At 46.3% G+C, this 17,366-nt stretch overlaps 1 protein-coding gene and 1 pseudogene across 2 annotated transcripts in view; one reads left to right on the top strand and one right to left on the bottom strand.

The window, feature by feature from the left end:
• The window catches only part of Ube2h (ubiquitin conjugating enzyme E2 H), a 171,022-nt gene extending 157,366 nt beyond the window's left edge, over positions 1 to 13,656 (bottom strand). The window contains exon 1 of one of the 2 annotated variants that reach the window (XM_087204536.1): positions 12,188 to 13,656. In XM_087204536.1, coding sequence (XP_087060662.1) covers positions 12,188 to 12,393 — 206 coding nt within the window. In that variant the 5' untranslated portion in view covers positions 12,394 to 13,656. The remainder of the gene's footprint in view (positions 1 to 12,187) is intronic. The other variant, XM_087204535.1, reaches the window with a different exon arrangement.
• On the top strand, positions 2,157 to 3,096 carry LOC147829607 (large ribosomal subunit protein eL27 pseudogene; annotated as a pseudogene).
• Positions 13,657 to 17,366: the final 3,710 nt, after the last annotated feature.

The raw sequence follows: 17,366 nt of genomic DNA, 5'->3' as shown, positions 1-17,366 counted from the left end.
TTTATTTATTTTGGTACCAGGGATCAAACTCGTAACCTTGCGCTTGCAAGGTAGGCGGCAGAACCACTGAGCTAAATCCCCAGCCCTCTGATCTTTTTTTTTTTAAAAAAGTCTTGGGCTGGGGATTTAGCTCAGTGGTTCTGGGTGCCTGCCTCACAGGCACAAGGTCCCGAGTTCAATCCCCGGTACCAAAAAAAAAAAAAAAGTTTTATGTTCACAGTACATAATGATTATATTCATCATGTGGAATTGGTGCATAACACATTTTCATTTTTTTTCATCCCCTTCCCCTTCTTTCTTCTTTCTCCCTCCATCTCTTGGTCCTCTTCCCTTTTGCAAAAAATCTTTCCCCTTATTTCCTATTATCAATCTTTTATTTTGCTCTTTATTTATATTTTGGGTTTCTCACATAAGAGAAATCATGTGAGCTGGGGATTTAGCTCAGTGGTTCTGCTGCCTGCCTGGAAAGCACAAGGCCCGGAGTTTGATCTCTGGTACCAAAAAAAAAAAAAAAAATAACGACAGAGAGAAAGAGAAATCATGTGATATTTAAGCTTGTGTGTCTGATTTATTTCACTTAACATTATGGTTTCAATGTGCATCCATTTTCCTACAAATGACTCAAAATTTTCCTTTTTTATGGAAGAGTAGTACTCCATTGTGTGTGAATATCACACCTTATCCATTCATCTGTTGATGGACATCCTGCATCAGTTTCTGGTTGAGCAGGTATATTTGTCAGGGGTATGTGTACACTCTATTCTGCAATAAATCTCATGTTGGTAGCTCCATGTGAGATGGAGATTGATGGAGGTGGCGTGACAGATTTTTATATCCGCTGGGTGTGGCAACACATCCCTTTAATCACTCCAGAGGCTGAGGCAGGAGCATCACTTAGAGTTAAGGCCGATCTGAATTATGTATCAAGAACCTATCTCAAACAAAACAAAACAAAAGTTACCCCCATGGTCCCTGCTCCTGGAAAAGCTGGAAAATTACTCATTCACTTACCAAGGCTCGTGGTGTGCCAGGTCTTGACTTTTCATAGCTACCTCACAAAGTGGTTTCAAGGAGTCACAACTACTCCCATTCTAAAGATCAGCTCACTGAGGCACTTGGCCACAGCTCATAAGGGACAGAGCCTGCATCTGAATCCAGATCCTGGCACTGGAAGCTGGCCAATCACACTGCCCCACTGTGTGGTGGGCACAGGACAGGTGTGGCTCTTTGGTCGCTCACCCACCTGGAGGAGCGCCAGGCCATGGGTTCCAGCCCCAGCACTGGAGAATCAAAATGGCTGCACGGACCCGTGACCAGAGATGCTGCTGAGGGGAGCTCATGACCAGGAAGGAATGAGATTGTTTTTAGAAGAAGTAGAACCACAGCTCTCAGGTTTAAGGGAAGGTTGGGTATGGAGCAGGCCACCCAGTTGCATCCCCTTGAGCTTTCTGAGTGGCAGGAAGCTGCACAGACATGCTGGGTGACTGTACACAGCCTCGGCCTCCAGCCAGCAGCTGCTTCCAGAGACAGCTTTTTATCGGGATAACGATGTGCATAGGCAGGGGTTCAAGGCCAGCCTAGATTACATAGTGGGACCCTGTCTGAAAGAAAAAAAAAGAGGAAGAAGAATGTGCCTCCAAGAAACAAATTTATTTGTTATTTATTTGTTCACAATGTTACTTCCTAGCTTTATCACAGGAGTTACTTGCCAGAGTTAACTTTAAATCCCTTTTGGCTATTTCTCCTCTCTCTTCCTCAGAGTACTGGGGATGGGACCCCAGGGCACTCTACCACTGAGCCACATCCTTGGCACTTTAGATTTTTTATTTTGAGACAGGATCTCACCAAGATGCCCAGACTGGCCTAGAACTTGTGATCCTTCTGTTTCAGGCTCCCTAGTAGCTAGGGTGGCCCTTTTGGCTATTTCTAAGTCAGATCTGCTGTAAACCACATATAGCTTTGTTACCATTGAGGTCACTCAAAAGAATGTGCCAGAGGCTCTCAAAAGTGTCTCAAGACAAAAAAAAGCTACAAAACAAAATCAAAATTTGCTGAGCCATGGCAGCCTTGTTAGAAGGAGACAGACAGGTTTTATCTCATTTTGTAAGCTTTGCTCCTTTGTATGTTTTAATTCTAGGCTATACAGTGAGTTCAAAGCCAGCCTGGACTACACAGAGAGACCCTGTCTCAAAACAAAACAACAAAAAGATATTTTTACAAATACCAAAATGAACACATTTCAGTGCTATCAAAATGGGCAAGTTCAGGGCTGGGGATTTAGCTCAGTGGTTCCACCACCTGCCCCACAAGCAAAAGGACCCAAATTCGATCCCTGCTAGCCCCCCACCCCCCAAATGGGCAAGTTCAAGAAGCCAGGGAAAGTCGTGCTGATCCGGACACACAGCTGTCATCATGAAGAACATTAATGCAGGGACCTCAGATGTCCCTCCAGCAGTGCTCTGGTACCTGGAGAGAGTATTATCCTTGAAAGTAACAGGAAAGAAGAAAGTCACTAAGAAGTCAGAGATCAAGTCTGCTGTGAAAGTTTATGACCACACCCCATGCCCTTGGGGCAGTCTGTGGGCACCCCCTGGATGGAAGTGTTGTCCACAAAGATGTCTTCAGAGATCCCACTCTTCAACCCAAGACCCGGCAGGGTGCCAAAGTCAAGTTTGAAGAGAGGTACAAGAGAGGGAAAAGAATAAGTGGGGTGGGCATGGTGGCACACATCTGTAATCCCAGCACTTGGTAGGCTGAGGCAGGAGGATTGCTGTGAGTTTGAGGCCAGCCAGGGCTCCATAGTGGGTTCAAGGCCAGACTGATCTACATAGGGAGACCCTGTCTCAAAAAAGCAAAGACAAATTTAAAAAGAATGTAAAAAGTGAACATATTCAGGACCAGGGGTTTAGCTCAGTGGTTCCACCGCCTGCCTCAAAAGTGCAAGGTCCCGAGTTCAATCTCTGGTACCAAAAAAAAAAAGTGAACATATTCAGCCAGATACACAAATATCCCCCCCGAAACTGGCCTGTCAGTGTGTGGCTGATGAAAAGGTGGGAGGCCCTCAAGACCATTCTGAGGTGGGCTGTCATCTGTAGATCAAGGAAGACGCAGACTCGAGTTAATGGTTTTGTAACGCAGCTAAAGAAAAATTGCCCTATCCGGACATGGTTAGGGAAAAATCTATCTACAGTTTGGAAAAAAGGAAGTTGAAAATTCTAATCAGTGTGATTCCTGAGCGCAGATCCCCAGGAAGGTAGTGCCCTCAGCAGCAAATCTACCTGCAAAACCAGACTGCCTGGGCGTGGTGGCATGTGCCAGTAAGCCCAGCACTAGGGAGGCTGAGGCAGGAAGATTGACCACCATGAGTTCAAGGTCAGCCTGGGATACATAGCAAGACCCTGTTTCAAAACAAAACAAAACAAATAGCCCTGTAGAGGGCAAGGGAGCCCTAAATTACCAGTCCCAAATGCCCCCAGTGGGTACAGTCTCCTGCCCTGGCCCTGACAAGTTCTAAGGAACTTTTAGACAATTTTTCCCCGTAAATATTTCCAAAATGCACATTTGGAAAGCTGGTCTAGCAGTTTTCAGGGAATTTGATTTCTATGAACCAGTTCCCCTGTGCTGGGTTCCCTGAATCTCTACTGACAGGATTGGGCTTCTGGTTCTGTGTGGTCTAGGCCTGGGCCAAGGTGACTCCCAAATGATGGTAGCCTGGTCCCAGAGACAACACAGTAATGGGAGAGATCATTAGAAACAGCCAACAAAGCTGGGCATGGTGGTGCAGGCCATTAATCCCAGCGTCTGAGATGCCGAGGCAGGAGGATCCCAAATTCAACCCCAGCCTGGGCAACTTAGCAACTCGGCAAAACAAACACAAAACCAGAACAAACAACCCTAACTGTATGCCAGGTATTATTCTAAGCACTTTTTTCTAGGGGTGGGGCAGTTAAATTGTGGTAAAATATATGTGCATTGAATGTGTCCAGTTAACCATAAGTGTATGTACACAGGAATTCAGTGTTGTTAAGTACATTCCCAGTGTTGTGCAGTAGCATCATTACCCGTTTCTAGAGGCTTTTCGAAGGTGTCATCCCAAACAGAAACTCTGTGCCCTTTAAACCATACCTTCCTCCCCACTTCCCCCAGTCCCTGGACATCTCCATTCCACTTCGAGCCTCTGTGCCTTTCCCTGTTTTATGTGGCTCAAAGTGAGTGAACTCATCTAGTATTTGTCCTTTTAAGTCTGGCTGTTTTTGCTATATGTTAAATCTATTTGCTATGATATGTTAGAAGAAAATCTCACTTAAACATGTTAAATATGATGACATGCTAAAATTTAAATCTGTGATTTCAAAAATTATTGAAGATCTTGATCCCCAGCACCAAAAAAAAATGTTGAAGAAACCGGACATGGTGCCACATATTTGTTATCTCAGGTGCTCAGGAGGCTGAGGCAGGAGGACTGCCAGTTTGAGACCAGCCTGGAAAACCTAGTGAGACCTTACACCAAAATAAATTTTACTTATTTACTTATTTAGGATTTTGGAGGCAGGGTTTCGCTATGTAATCCAGGCTGGCCTCAAACTGTTACCAAAGCCAGGCCACATACTGGCTGTGTGCACTGTCCTCTCCATTTTTGGACTGCAGTGTCTCCTTTCCAGCCCTCAGCTAGTTTCCTCTTCCACTTCCTACTCTCATTTGTCCACTTCTCCTTATTTATTTATTTATTTATTTATTCCTTTTTTGGTACCAGGGATCGAACTCTCGGGTCCTTGCACTTGCACAGCAGGTGGTGAAACCACTGAGCTAAACCCCCAGACCTCCTTATTTATTTTTTGAGACAGGGTCTCTTGTGTATTTCAGGCTGGCCTTGAACTCACTATGTAACCCAGGCTGGCTTCAAACTCACTGTGATCCTCCTGCTTCAGCTTCCCAAGAGCTGGAATTTCAGGTGTGCGCCACTGTGCTCCACTGATAAGGTGGTGTTTAAACAAACATTTAGGGCCGGAGATTTAGCTCAGTGGTGCCACCGCCTGCCCCACAAGTGCAAGGGCCCAAGTTCCATCCCCAGTACCAAAAACAAACAAACAAAAAAAAACCCACATACATTTAACCCAGCTATTCCCTTTCTAGGTATCTTCCCCAAAGAGTTAAAGTCATCATATTACAGTGATACATGCATACCCACTTTTATAGCAGCACGACTCAAAACAGCTAAATCTTGGAAAAAGAGCCAGGGATTTAGCTCAGTGGTGCTGTCACCTACCTCATAAGTGGAAGGTCCTGAGTTTGACTCCCGGTAACAACAACAAAAAAAGTGTTCCTGGAAAAAGTCTATGTGTCCATCAACAGACAAATGGGTAAAGAAAATGTATTTAGTGGTGCTGCATCTGCCTGGCAAGTGAAAGGTCCTGAGTTCAATTTCTAGTACCAAAAAAAATGTATCTATACATGATGGAGTACTATTCTGCCATAAGTGATAAACTTGAGGCATTTGTGGGAAAGTGGATGTGCCTGGAGAACATAATATTAATTGAAATAAATCAGACACAAGTTTAAATATCACATGGTTTCTCTTATATGAGAAACTCAAATACATACATATATCTTTAGCAAAATAGAAGATAGATAAATAGGAAGTTAGGAGATCTGCAAGTGAATAAGTTAACAAGAGGTGGAGGGAGGAAAAATGGATGGGAAAAAAGAAAGTGTAATCAAGGCAGGGATGACTTACAATACTGAATGCTAAAGCAGGGGTCAGAGGTGGAAGACCGGGCTGGGGATTTAGCTTAGTGGTCCACAACCTGCCTCACAAGAGCAAAGACCAGAGTTCGATCCCCGGTACCAAACAAAACCCACCACCAACAACAACAAAAAGAGGAGGACCAAGAAAAGACTTTTAAATGTTCCTACAAATAAGAGGTTTTTTGTGGGATATGGTGGTGCACACCTATAACCCCAGCACTTGGGAGACTGAGGCAGGAGGATCACTATGTAGTTTAAGTCCAGCCTGAACTACATAGTGAGACCCTGTCTCAAAGACAAACAAAAAAAGTAAAAGTTTTTGTGTTGCTGTATTTTTTTTTTTTGGTACTGGGGATCAAACTCAGGACCTTGCACTTGTGAGGCAGGCGGTGGAACCACTGAGTTAAATCCCCAGCCCTAAGTAGAAGTTTTTTTGTGTGTGAGAATAATTTTTAAGAGTGCTGCAATGGAAATGATCAGTAGGTTTAAAAAGTCAGAAAACATTACATGGCTGACATTAAGGCTTAAGAAGAGAAGGGACAACTAAGTTAAATGAGGTATTTTTAAAAAAATCACATACTTCACCATTTTACTTTAGGTACTATCATTGAAATAAATAATGGGCAACAAGTGCCAGGGCCACCCGACTGCCCTCTGCTTCCTTTTTCCTGCATGAGTCCATCTTGAAGGCCAGGGTGGGGAGGTCTGGGATTGGCAGGTTGACCAGCAAGCCAGTCATTATGACTCTGAGGTCATGTTTTAGTCAGGGAGGCCCGAAGTAGGTCTTCTTCCACCTCCTGCCTTTTCCTCCCCTCAGGGTATATCTGTCATCAGACTCCTTCCTGACCAGCTAGCAAGCAAGGGGGCTGTGGGAGAGGGGAGATGAGCAGTGACTCAGCAGAGTGTACTCAGGTCTCATGCTGGCTCCCTCTCAGTGTCCCCTGGTCTTTTCATCGGTATTGAGTTTTATGAGGGCTCTCTGGCTCTCTTTCTTGGAGGAGGAGGAGAGAGCTCATTCTTTGGCCTGTGGAGTTGTTCACTGCCTTAAAACATGGCTTTCTACTAGGGGGTTGGTGTCACACGTCTGTAATCCCAGGGAGGCCAAGGCAAGAGGATCACTGTGAGTTCGAGGCCAGTCTGGGGTTCAGAGTGAGTTCAAGTCCAATCTGGACTATATAGCAAGAGTGTTTTTAAAAGAACCAACAAAAACAAATAAACATGACTTCCTATTTCTGCTGTCCCACCCACAGTGTCTCCACTTGGCCTTCTTCGGTCTCCTCTACCAGCTGGGCCACAGATAGGTGCTCCATGGAAATCCCCTCAGGGTACAAACATCTTCCTCTGAGGTCCAAGTGGGTGCCTCCATCTTTTTCTCTTCTGTCATGTCCTTCTTGCTTCCCCTGCCTAGAAGGAGCAGGGAACTTGTTTGTTCATTTCGTTTTGTCTTTCAGTACGGGGGCTTGAACCCAGGGCTTTCACACTGAGCTACTTTCCCAGCACTTTTTATTCCTTTTCAGAAACTAAGTCTCTATGAGTTGCTAAGCTGCCCAGGTTGGCTCAAGCTATTGATCCTCCTACTCAGCCTCCCAAAGTGATGAGATTTTAGAACTTTTTATTGTGAAATACAGCACCTATTTTCTTCCTCATTTACTTTGGAAAACCTCTGGGTTGAGTTTGTGGGAGTTGAGTCCACATCTCAGCTGACTGGCTGGTAGGGCCCAGGCAGATCTAGGGCTAAGCAGGGGGACCCAGGGCCCTCAAGGACCAGCAGGGCACAGGGAGTGGCTGGCTGGCATGGGGAGGGGGAGGGTTAGCTGTTGCGGTGCCTTTTCTCCATCTCTTCATTTATCCCTGATCTGGGAGATGATTTTCCAAAGATTCTGAGGCCAGAGCTCTGGTTCTGTTTGCCCAAGCATAGGCCCTGGGCCCTTACTGGTTGTCAGACCAGGGCCAGACTCTGCTGTCTCAGCTTTGTGTGTGGAGCTAAGCTGCCTCGACTAGCTTTCAGAGGGGACAGCCCACAGGAGGTGCTGGTGAGGGCCGAGTTCATGCACAGATGCTGGAGCCTGGCAGCCTACTAGTCCCACTCCAGGCCAGGTGGCTGCAGGCCCCAGGGCAGATGACTCAGGTAAGGGGTGCTGGACAAATACGCCTGTGTTCCCAGCCCAGCAGGAGGTTCCTGTAATTACCTCTGCCTTGTCATCTTGCCACCACCTCCAAGCACAGCCTCGCCAGGCCCCAAGCCAGGGCCCGTGGAGACTGGCAGGAATGTGGGTTGTGTCAGGTGGTGCCTGTTACCCAAGGTGCTTCTTGATGGTTTCAAAACTGGGCTTGGAGCTAAACCACCAGCACCTGGACTGTGTGAGGATAGCTGGAGACTGCTGGGCTCAGAGAGCAAGGACAGTTCAGTGAGAGACATCGGGCCTCCTTCTGATGCCAACACCTACTGTCTCTGAGCTCCTTGTCCCTGAAGTCCACACAGACTGGAGAGACCACTGGCCTTAAACCAGTGGCCCAGTGTGCAGCTAAGTATTGCTGTACCTAGGCCAGGGATTTAGCTCAGCGGTTCTACTGCTTGCCTTGAAAGTACAAGGTCCCGAGTTCGATCCTTGGTACCAAAAAAAAAAAGAAAAGAAAAAAGAAGAATTGCTGTACTGGCCTCATTTAAATCATCATACTAAGTAAATTGGGGCACACGCCAGACAGAGGCTGAGGCAGAAGGATGGAAAGTTCAAGGCCAACCTGGGCAACTTATCTACACCCCATCTGAAAATAAATAAAAAGGACAAAAGGACTCCAGGTGTTAGTTGCTCAGTAATGGAGCACTTGTTTAGCATGCACAAGGCTCTAGTAGCTCCCGGTACAGCAATAAATAAATAAATAAATAAAGTACAAACAATAGAGGGGTGCTGTAGTACTCATTGTTAAATTGGTTCTGGAGGCAAGACAAGTACCCAAAACAACAGGTACTGTTTTGGCTGGAAAGGAGGCAGACACTGACCCATTCTAGCTTGTGTGTTGAGGACTAAAATGACAAGTACTGGGACAAAATCTGTCAAGTACCAAATCTGATGAGTTTCAGAGCAGCTGAGTACCAAGGTATGACTGCACTGAACACCAAGTGCCACTGTGTGCCAGGCGCCACTATAAGCTCTGCAATGTCTCCTTCCATCCCCAGACATCCTGTGACATGGCGACTAGCACTGTCCTTGTTTTACAGATGAGGAAACTGAGGCTCTGAGGAGCTGGCTCCGAAGCACATGGCTGCTCATCAGTGAATCCAGGATTTGAACCCAGACTCCAGGATCTGGTATCTCTGAGCTCTCCCTGAGGTGACCTGACCCCAGCTGGTGCCCTTCCATGCCAGGACTCTGCTGCCCTGCTTTATGACTGGAGAGTGGGAAGGAGACTGAGAAGGAGCCTCAGGGCCTGGCCTGGCTCGGCCACCTGCACTGGGATCTTGGCTATCTGGCTGCACTCTGGCTTGTAGATTCCTCACACAGGGGAGTTAGGACAGACTCTGCGGCTGACTCCAGTTTTGTGGCTCCACCTGGATGGAAATAGGACTATGGCAAGGTCCCTGGCCCTGCCCCTGAACAGCCTCCTTAGAAGCCTTTACTCCGATGGTCAAAGGCAGCTTCTCGGACATTGGAGCAGGGGCGTGCAAACTCGTGACCTGCTGCCACTGACTCATGGAGCAGAGCTGCTTCCCTACTCCACACCTCAGTTTCCCCACTTGGTCCAGTGGAGATAATGACCGCCCTGCATGGAGGGCTGCCAAGTCGGGTTAATTAGCGTGAGTCACAGACTTGGAAGCCTCACAAGCCCAGGACCATCTGCTGGGTCTGAGCTGCCTGTGGCCGGGGTGACACACCGCTCCGGCCCCAGCTTCTAGGAGATGCCTTCAAAGCATCATTCCTGGCTTACCAGCTTTGTGGGTTGCCCTGGGGTGATTCAGCCTGGGTGCTGGAGACCAGGCACGTGGAGGGCACCCCAGGAGGGCTGTCAGCACTTCATGTGGGCCCATGAGGCTGCCAATGGCTCATCTTCCCCAGGTGTCCTTATTTATTTATTTTTACTTTTTGGTACTAGGCATTGAACCAGGAGCTTTGGTCTGAGCTACACCCCCAGCTCTTTTTTTATTTTTTTATTTTGAGATGGGCTCTTGCTAAATTGATGCATTGACCAGGCTAGGCTTAACTTGTAATCTTCCTGCTTCAGCCTCTCAGAGTGCTGAGATTATAAGCATATAATCACTAAAGTCAGCTCAATATGGTTCTTTTCTTATTTGTTTTGTTTTGAGATAGAATCTTGCTATATAGTCCAGGTTGGATTCAAACTTGAACTCATGATCCTCCTGCCTCAGCCTCCCAAGTGCTGGCAATACAGGCATGTTTGCCACCATGCCTGGGTACAACCTGGTTCTTATCCTGGTTCTTTTTTTGTTGTTGTTGTTCTGGGGATCAAAGAATTCAGGATCTCATGATTGCCAAGCAGGCGCTATGTTGCTGAGCTAAATCCCCAGCCCACTTATTCTGGTTCTTATTCTTGCATGGCTCTGTACCTAGGTGAAGAGTCTTAACCCTAACCTTAAATTACGGCTGTTCAATATTTATTCTCATTTATTTCCCTATCAACTATCACAGTGATTTCAGTGTCTATCACTGGACCAACCTATGATAGAAATGGCTTCAAGCAGCTTTTTAAATATTTATTTATTTTTGGTTTTTTGAGACAAGGTCTCTCTATGTAGTCCAGGTTGGCCTTGAACTTGCAGCAATCCTCCTGCCTCGGCCTCCTGAGTGCTAGGATTATAGGCAGGTGCCACCATGCCTGGCTGCCCTCAAGCAGCTTAAATTGGGCTAGGAAGGAAAACTTGTGACAAAATAAGGACAAAATGAGAACGACGGTGAAATAAGAGTGAGCCTCTGTGTATGTGTGTGTGTGTGTTACTGTGGATTGAACCCAAAGCCTGGTGCATGCTAGGCAAGTGCTTTACTTCTGAGTTGAATTCTAGTCTTTTCTTTTAATTTTTCTTATTTTGTGACAAGGTCTTGCTAAAGTGCTCAGCCTTAGCATTAAACTTGGGATCCTCCTGCCTCAGCTTCACCAATAGCTGGGATTGGAGGCCTGTGGCACTGCACCTGGCCAGGGTGAGCTGTTCGAAGTCAGTGCCGTGTTGCCCACCTCCGCTGATTTGAAGATCTGGGTAAAGTGGGAGGCAAGGTTTAGCTTGCCTCTGAAATTCAAGAAGGGAAGTCAGATGTGGAACACTGCGGGCACCTAGTGGATCAGGTGGGTACTGCGGGCATTAATGCCTGGCACTGAGCACTGACCTTGAATCTCAGACTACAGTGACTTACTTACCCAGCTCTTGGAGACTTGGGAGATGATACCATCCTAAAAAGAGCAGATTCTCTAGCCACTTAAAATCTGTTAATTCACATTTCCTTTGACATCTGGATCCGTAGAAGAAAGATTTTTTTTTTTTTTTTGAGACAAGGTTTCACTAAGTTGCCCAGTCTAGCCTAGAACTTATGATCCTCCTGCCTCAGCCTCCCACACAGCTGGGATAACTGCTGTTCACCACTGCACCTGGGTGAAAGATCTTAAAGTTTCACATCTGTTTTCTTCCCACATTAGAGAAGGAGCAACTTAAACTGTAGGAAAACCAAGACCATGGCAAAACCGGAGGGCCACAGAGCAGAGAAATAATCAGATTTGGCAACAGAAGGAAAGGGGATGATGAATGATGCTGCCCATGTCTCGACTGGAAGACTGAAGAAACAGACTTTAGGATTCACTGGTGACTTTGTTCTATGTGCATAAAATGTTGGTGGCAGAAGTGGCCTTTTTTTTTCTTTTCAATAATGGGGATTGGGCCCAGGGCCTTCACACTGGGCTACACCCCAGCTCTTTATATTTTTTATTTTTGAGACAATCTTGTTAAGTTGCCAATTGCCCAGGGTGGGATTGAATTTGTGATCCTCCTGCCTCAGCCTCCCAAAGTACTTGGATTATAGGCATGTGCTACCACACCTGGCCTATAGAACTTTTTTTTTGTCTTACAAAACTAAAACTCTATACCCACTGAACAGATCCTCCCATTTCTCCTTGTCTCCCAGCTCTTGGTAAGCACATTCTACTGCATGTGTCTGATACTTCATAGAAGTGGGATCATGCAGTATTTGTCCTTCTGTAACTGGCAGAATGTCATTAAGGATCATCCACGTCGTAGATTTTTATAAAGTTTCCTCCACCGGCCCACTTTTAGGCTCCTATTTCTTTCCTCTTGAGGGCTGTTGCTGACCTGCCACAGGAAACAGTCCAAATTCCCCTGTATCTGCCTGCTGGGATATCGATAGGTGGCTGCTAGAAGTGAGTTCAGAAAGTCGACAAGCATATTATTAGAATGATCTGAATTTTTAGATAAATGACCTACCTGTCCCACCTGAGTCCTTTGTGGTTCCTCTTTCCCTCTTTTGGCTTCAGGTACATGACAGGCAGTTCAACTAGAGGCACTGTGGAAAGAAAAGCGATACTCACAACGGTGGCCAAGGAGCAGTGAGAGGACAGAATGTGCGCTAAAGATGGAATGAATGGTCTCTCATTAAAGGGCTCAAGGGCAGCATGCTCTTCTGGGGACATGGGTCAGATGACCAGATGACAGCTATATAAAGCCAAAGAAAACCCAGAATAGGAATATAACTAAAAATAGAAAGGAAAACCAAGGAAGAGGAAGCATCCACACTCTTGCTGTTGGTCAGCTGTACATGCGGCTGTTTTTGTCTTAGATGGGACAGCATGGAATAGACTGAAAAGCTGGCTAGAAGCCAGTCAAGCTGGTCTGAGAGTGTAAGGAGTAGGCAAGGAAAGGCCCCAAAGAAAACGTTCCTGCTAAGGTTATGAAAGTTGGTTAACATCTAAAGGGAGCCAGGAGAAAGACCCCTTTCTGGACATGAGTATCCCACGAATGACTGCAAGCTCTTCCTTGCTGTTCTTTTCTGTTGTGAGAGCTTGGGAAAGGAAGATCACAAGATCACAGTGCTTGAAAGATATTCCCAGCTGCACTGTAGTAGAAAGAACAGGCGGCTGGGAAAGATGGTCTCAAGTGTCACTCTGCCACACTCTAGCTGGGACAGAGATAGTAACTAAATGTCTTTGAGCTTCAGCCTTCCTCTTCATAAAAAAACCAGAATTTACTGAGATGAGAAATGCAGCCTTTGTTAAAATGAATCAAAATTTTAGAAGACCGAATGGAGGGAAAAATGTGAAAGGAAATGCAAAGGCTGGAAGGATGGAGCAAATAATGAGGGGTGAATAACCCTATCAAGAGGTTTTTAAGGTACCACCATCAGCTCTGATCCCTGGGATTGGGGCTGCAAAAGAAGGTGCTCAGCAGGCAGAGGGGAAGTTTGTGAAGTTCTGTTTACCAGGAGGAGACAATTCACACAGATTATAGAGCATCCTATAAGCCACCCAAAGTGGCTAATACAAGTGGGAAAATTCCGTAGCATGGTGACTTATAATGCTACTTTTGTAGATAGTAAATGTCTTAGTCTGCTTTGTATTGCTATAACAGAATACCTGAAACTGGATACTTCATAAAGAAAAGGGGCTTATTTAGCTCATAGATTTGGAGGTTCAGGAGCATGGTACAGCATGACATTGGCTTCCAGTGAAGGCCATATGGGTGTGGCAGCATTGTGAGACAGTCACATGTTGAGAGGAGCAGAGAGAAAGAGAAACCGACTCTCGTGGTAAACAAGCCAGTCCTGGGTGAATGAGGAAAATGCCTAGTCCCTCTCTTAGCTCCACCACCACCACAGTAGGGACCAGTGTGACTTTTGGTGGACACAAGCGATATTCAGACCACTGCAGTAAAACCATAAGTTGAAATTTTAAGCAACTGTCTTTTTTTTTTTTTTTTTGCGTCAGTGATTGAACTCAGAATCCTTGTGCTTCCAAGACAGGCAGTGGAACCACTGAGCTAAATCCCCGGCCCTGGCAACTGTCTTCTCTAAAAGACAAAAAATTCAAATAAAGGACCAAATCAGGAAGAATGGACACCTAGAAAGGCAAAACCAAAACCTTTTAGAGGAACAAAGCACAGATGAATGAGGAAGAGCCTAGGACTGAAGCGAGGTCCTGGTGTGAGGGAGCTCATGTGCTCAACCCCCGGAGATTACTTAGGCCAAACACTCCCACCAGCCAGGCAGCACACACCAGGAATCAACAGAGGCAGGCCGGGCTCTGTTTAATGGGCTGGCAGCAAGATCTCTTGTGCCAGGCGTGGTGGTGCACACCTGTAATCTCAGCTTCTCAGGAGGCTGAGACAGGAAGATCCAAGTTGGAAGCCAGCCCAGGCAACTTAATGAAAGCCTCCTCAAAATAAAACATTTTTAAAGGGGTTGAAGTATAGCTCAGGGGCACAGTGCTTGCTTGCCTATTTTTTTGGTACTGAGTATTGAACTCAGGACCATGGGCTTGAGAAGTGCTTGCCTAGTTTAATCCCCAGCATTACACACATGCACACGCATGTGCACACACACACACAAACACACATGCACACAATCTTGCACAGCCATACAGTTTCTGAGCATCTGGATCGAGGAGCCCTGACTTCTTGAACTGTATGAATCCTCCCCCTGGAACTTCAGAGCACCATTTCCAGACAGACACCTGTGCTGAATTCACGTTAAAACAAGTCTTTCTGGGCCGAGGATTTAGCTCAGTGGTTTCTTTGCCTGCTGCGCAAGTGCAAGGACCCAAGTTCGATCCCCGGTAGCCCCCCAAAAAAACCAAAAACAAGTCTTTCCTTCTCATCTTTTATTTTTTTGGTACTGGGAATCGAACTCAGGACCTTGGGCTTACAAGGCAGGTGCAGTGCCACTGAGCTAAATCCCCACCCTCCTTCTCACCTTTGATTGTTCCCCTTTGCCTTGTGTCTAAACCAATCGTGTTGAAGGCATCTGACGACACTTCCATCAGTTCCTGTCCCATCGCCTCACACAGCCACAACTCACACCTGCCATCTCCCCAAACCAGGCTATTGAGGGGCCATATGAGCTTCCTAAGCATCAGTCATTCCTCTGTTCAGAAATTCAAGACCAAGTCCTAACTCCCTCTCATGACACAGCAGACTGTAATCTTCCATTCTCATTGCCTCTCTCTTCTCTTCAGTTCGAGGCTCTGGCCATGGCAGAGCACCTGTTGTTTCTGGAACACATCTCACATTCCACTCATTTACTCTAGTGTTCCTCGGGCCTCAAATGTCTTCCTTTTTGGTACTGGGAATCAAACTTGGGACCTTGCACTTGCAAGGCAGGATCCAGAACCACTGAGCTAAATCCCCAGCCCTCAAATGTCTTTTTATTGCGTATCCACCATGGAGCAGGTACTGTTGTACATGCTGGGAATAAAGCCAAGACAGACAAGGTCCTTGTTCTCAAGGACCCTCCTCCCTCTCAGATGCAGCTCAAATCTACACTTTCCTTGAAATTCTCTCCTAGTCCATACATGTACATTAACTTCTTCCCCTTTTTCTTTGGAGACAGGGTCTCTTGCTATGTAGTTCAGGCGGTCCTTGAACTCACCATGTAGCCCAGGCTGTTCTCCAACTCATGGCCATCCTCCTGCCTCAGCCTCTCAAGTGCTGGGATTATAGGTGTGAGCCGCCATGTCCGGCTCTTCCTCTATTAATACTTTTAGGGCATCTGGTAGTTTAAATTTCTTTTTTTTGGAGACAGGGTTTTGCCACATAGTTCAGGCCAGCCTTGAATTCACTGAGACTCCTGCCTCAACCTCCTGAGTACTGGGGTTATAGGCATGCACCACCACATTCAGCTGGTTTGTGTACATACACCCACACTATGTGTGTGTCTTCTGGCCTGGACTATATGCTTCTTGCAGGTAGAAACTAGGGAGCCAGTGATCTTTTTGTTTTTTGGTATTTTGAGGCAGGGTCTCCCTCCATAGTTCAGGCTGGCCCTGAACTATGTAGTCCAGGCTGGCCTCGAACTCACAGCGATTCTCCTACCTCAGCCTCCAGAGTGCTGGGATCACAGAGGTGAGCCACAATGCCCGGCAGCTATTGATCTTTGAGGGCTTACCTAGTCTTCACACAAACAAGAGGCTTAATGTCTTTTGCATCCTAGCAAATTCTTTTTTTTTTGGTACCGGGGATCAAACTCGGGTCCTTGTGCTTGTGAGGCAGGCGGCGTAACCACTGAGCTAAATCCCCAGCCCTAATGTCTTTTGAAATACACTAAGTCTATCTCAATCTGCTTCCCTTTATGAAAAAGAAATAATAAAATGTGAAGTTTTATCTATTTTAAAGAAATATAAATACTTTTTAGAGGGAGTGCAAATTAAAAATTATAATGGAAAGACTTGAAAAACACCCAAATGATTAGAACCTGAATCTACAGCTTATAGCTTATATGAGTATCTTGTATTAATGATACTGTATTACTTCTTATGAAACTGATGTTGAGGTGAAGATCTTCTCAAAAGTAGACTTCTGGGCCGGGGATTTAGCTCAGTGGTTTCGCCACCTGCTGCGCAAGCGCAAGGACCTGAGCTTGATCACTGGTACCAAAAAAAAAAAGTAGACTTCTGATTCACTTAGTCACCAGTCAGCACACGGGCCAAGCTGGGCCAGAGGTCTCATTTCTAAACACTAGAGAGCTGCCCAGTAGCTTCCCTCCAAGGAGGACCATGGAGATCAATAATGACCAAAAGACCAAAGTCGCCAAGCCATTTACCACTGTCAAAGGCCTCAGAAAAGGAACCCAGAAGCAGCCTCTGCCTGGCCTTGTCCATTGGTAGAAGCTTCACCTAGAGATATCAACACTGCTTATCCTTTTTTTTTTTGGTACCGGGGATTGAACTTGGGTCCTTGTGCTTGCGCAGCAGGCAGCGAAACCACTGAGCTATATCCCCAGCAACACTGCTTATCCTTTTAAAACTCAGGACTGGCTAGGCATGGTGGCACACACCTGTAATCCCAGCATTTGGGAGGCTGAGGTAGGAGGACTGCCATGAGTTTGAGGCCAGCCTGGGATACATAGTGAGTTCAAGGCCAGGCTGGACTATACAGCAAGACCCTGTCTCAAGGAACAAATCAAAACAAAAAATTTTCAAAAAAGTGAGTTCTAAAGCAAATCAGTCAAGTCCCTTTCCCTTTCCAGCCTTCAGTGGGTCATGGTGCTCCACCAGTGGGCAGTGTTCAGATGGGTGGGTTTCAGGGTTGGTCTTCTCTACCAGACTGACAGCCACACAAGCAGGGACAGAGCCCTGAGCCATCATCAGAGGCAGGCACGAGAAGCACATGGAGGGGCCTCTTCTGGGCACCTTCCTCCTCCCGTTCTACTCGCTCCACTGTCCTTGAAGCAAGGAGGAAAACGATCAGTTCACGCACACTGCATCCCCCCAGGAGACCTCCTGGTGACATAACTGAACCCCTTGGTTTAAGGAAGACTACATATACCTCTTTGGCTGGAATTAACAAACACATTTTAGCTTTTGCAGTTGTTCTGAGAACTCAAAGTTTGACTCTTCACTGTTACACTGAAATCTCCAGCCCACCAGACAAGGCGGAAGGAATTCCCCAGCAGGAA

This window comes from Heterocephalus glaber, unplaced genomic scaffold (genome assembly GCF_053883595.1).
Source record: "Heterocephalus glaber isolate CG9 unplaced genomic scaffold, H.glaber_assembly_v1.0 deba00000546, whole genome shotgun sequence".
Taxonomy (NCBI): Eukaryota; Metazoa; Chordata; class Mammalia; order Rodentia; family Bathyergidae; genus Heterocephalus; species Heterocephalus glaber.
The sequence above is the reverse complement of the archived record's forward strand: the minus strand, read 5'-3'. Positions and strand labels throughout refer to the sequence as shown.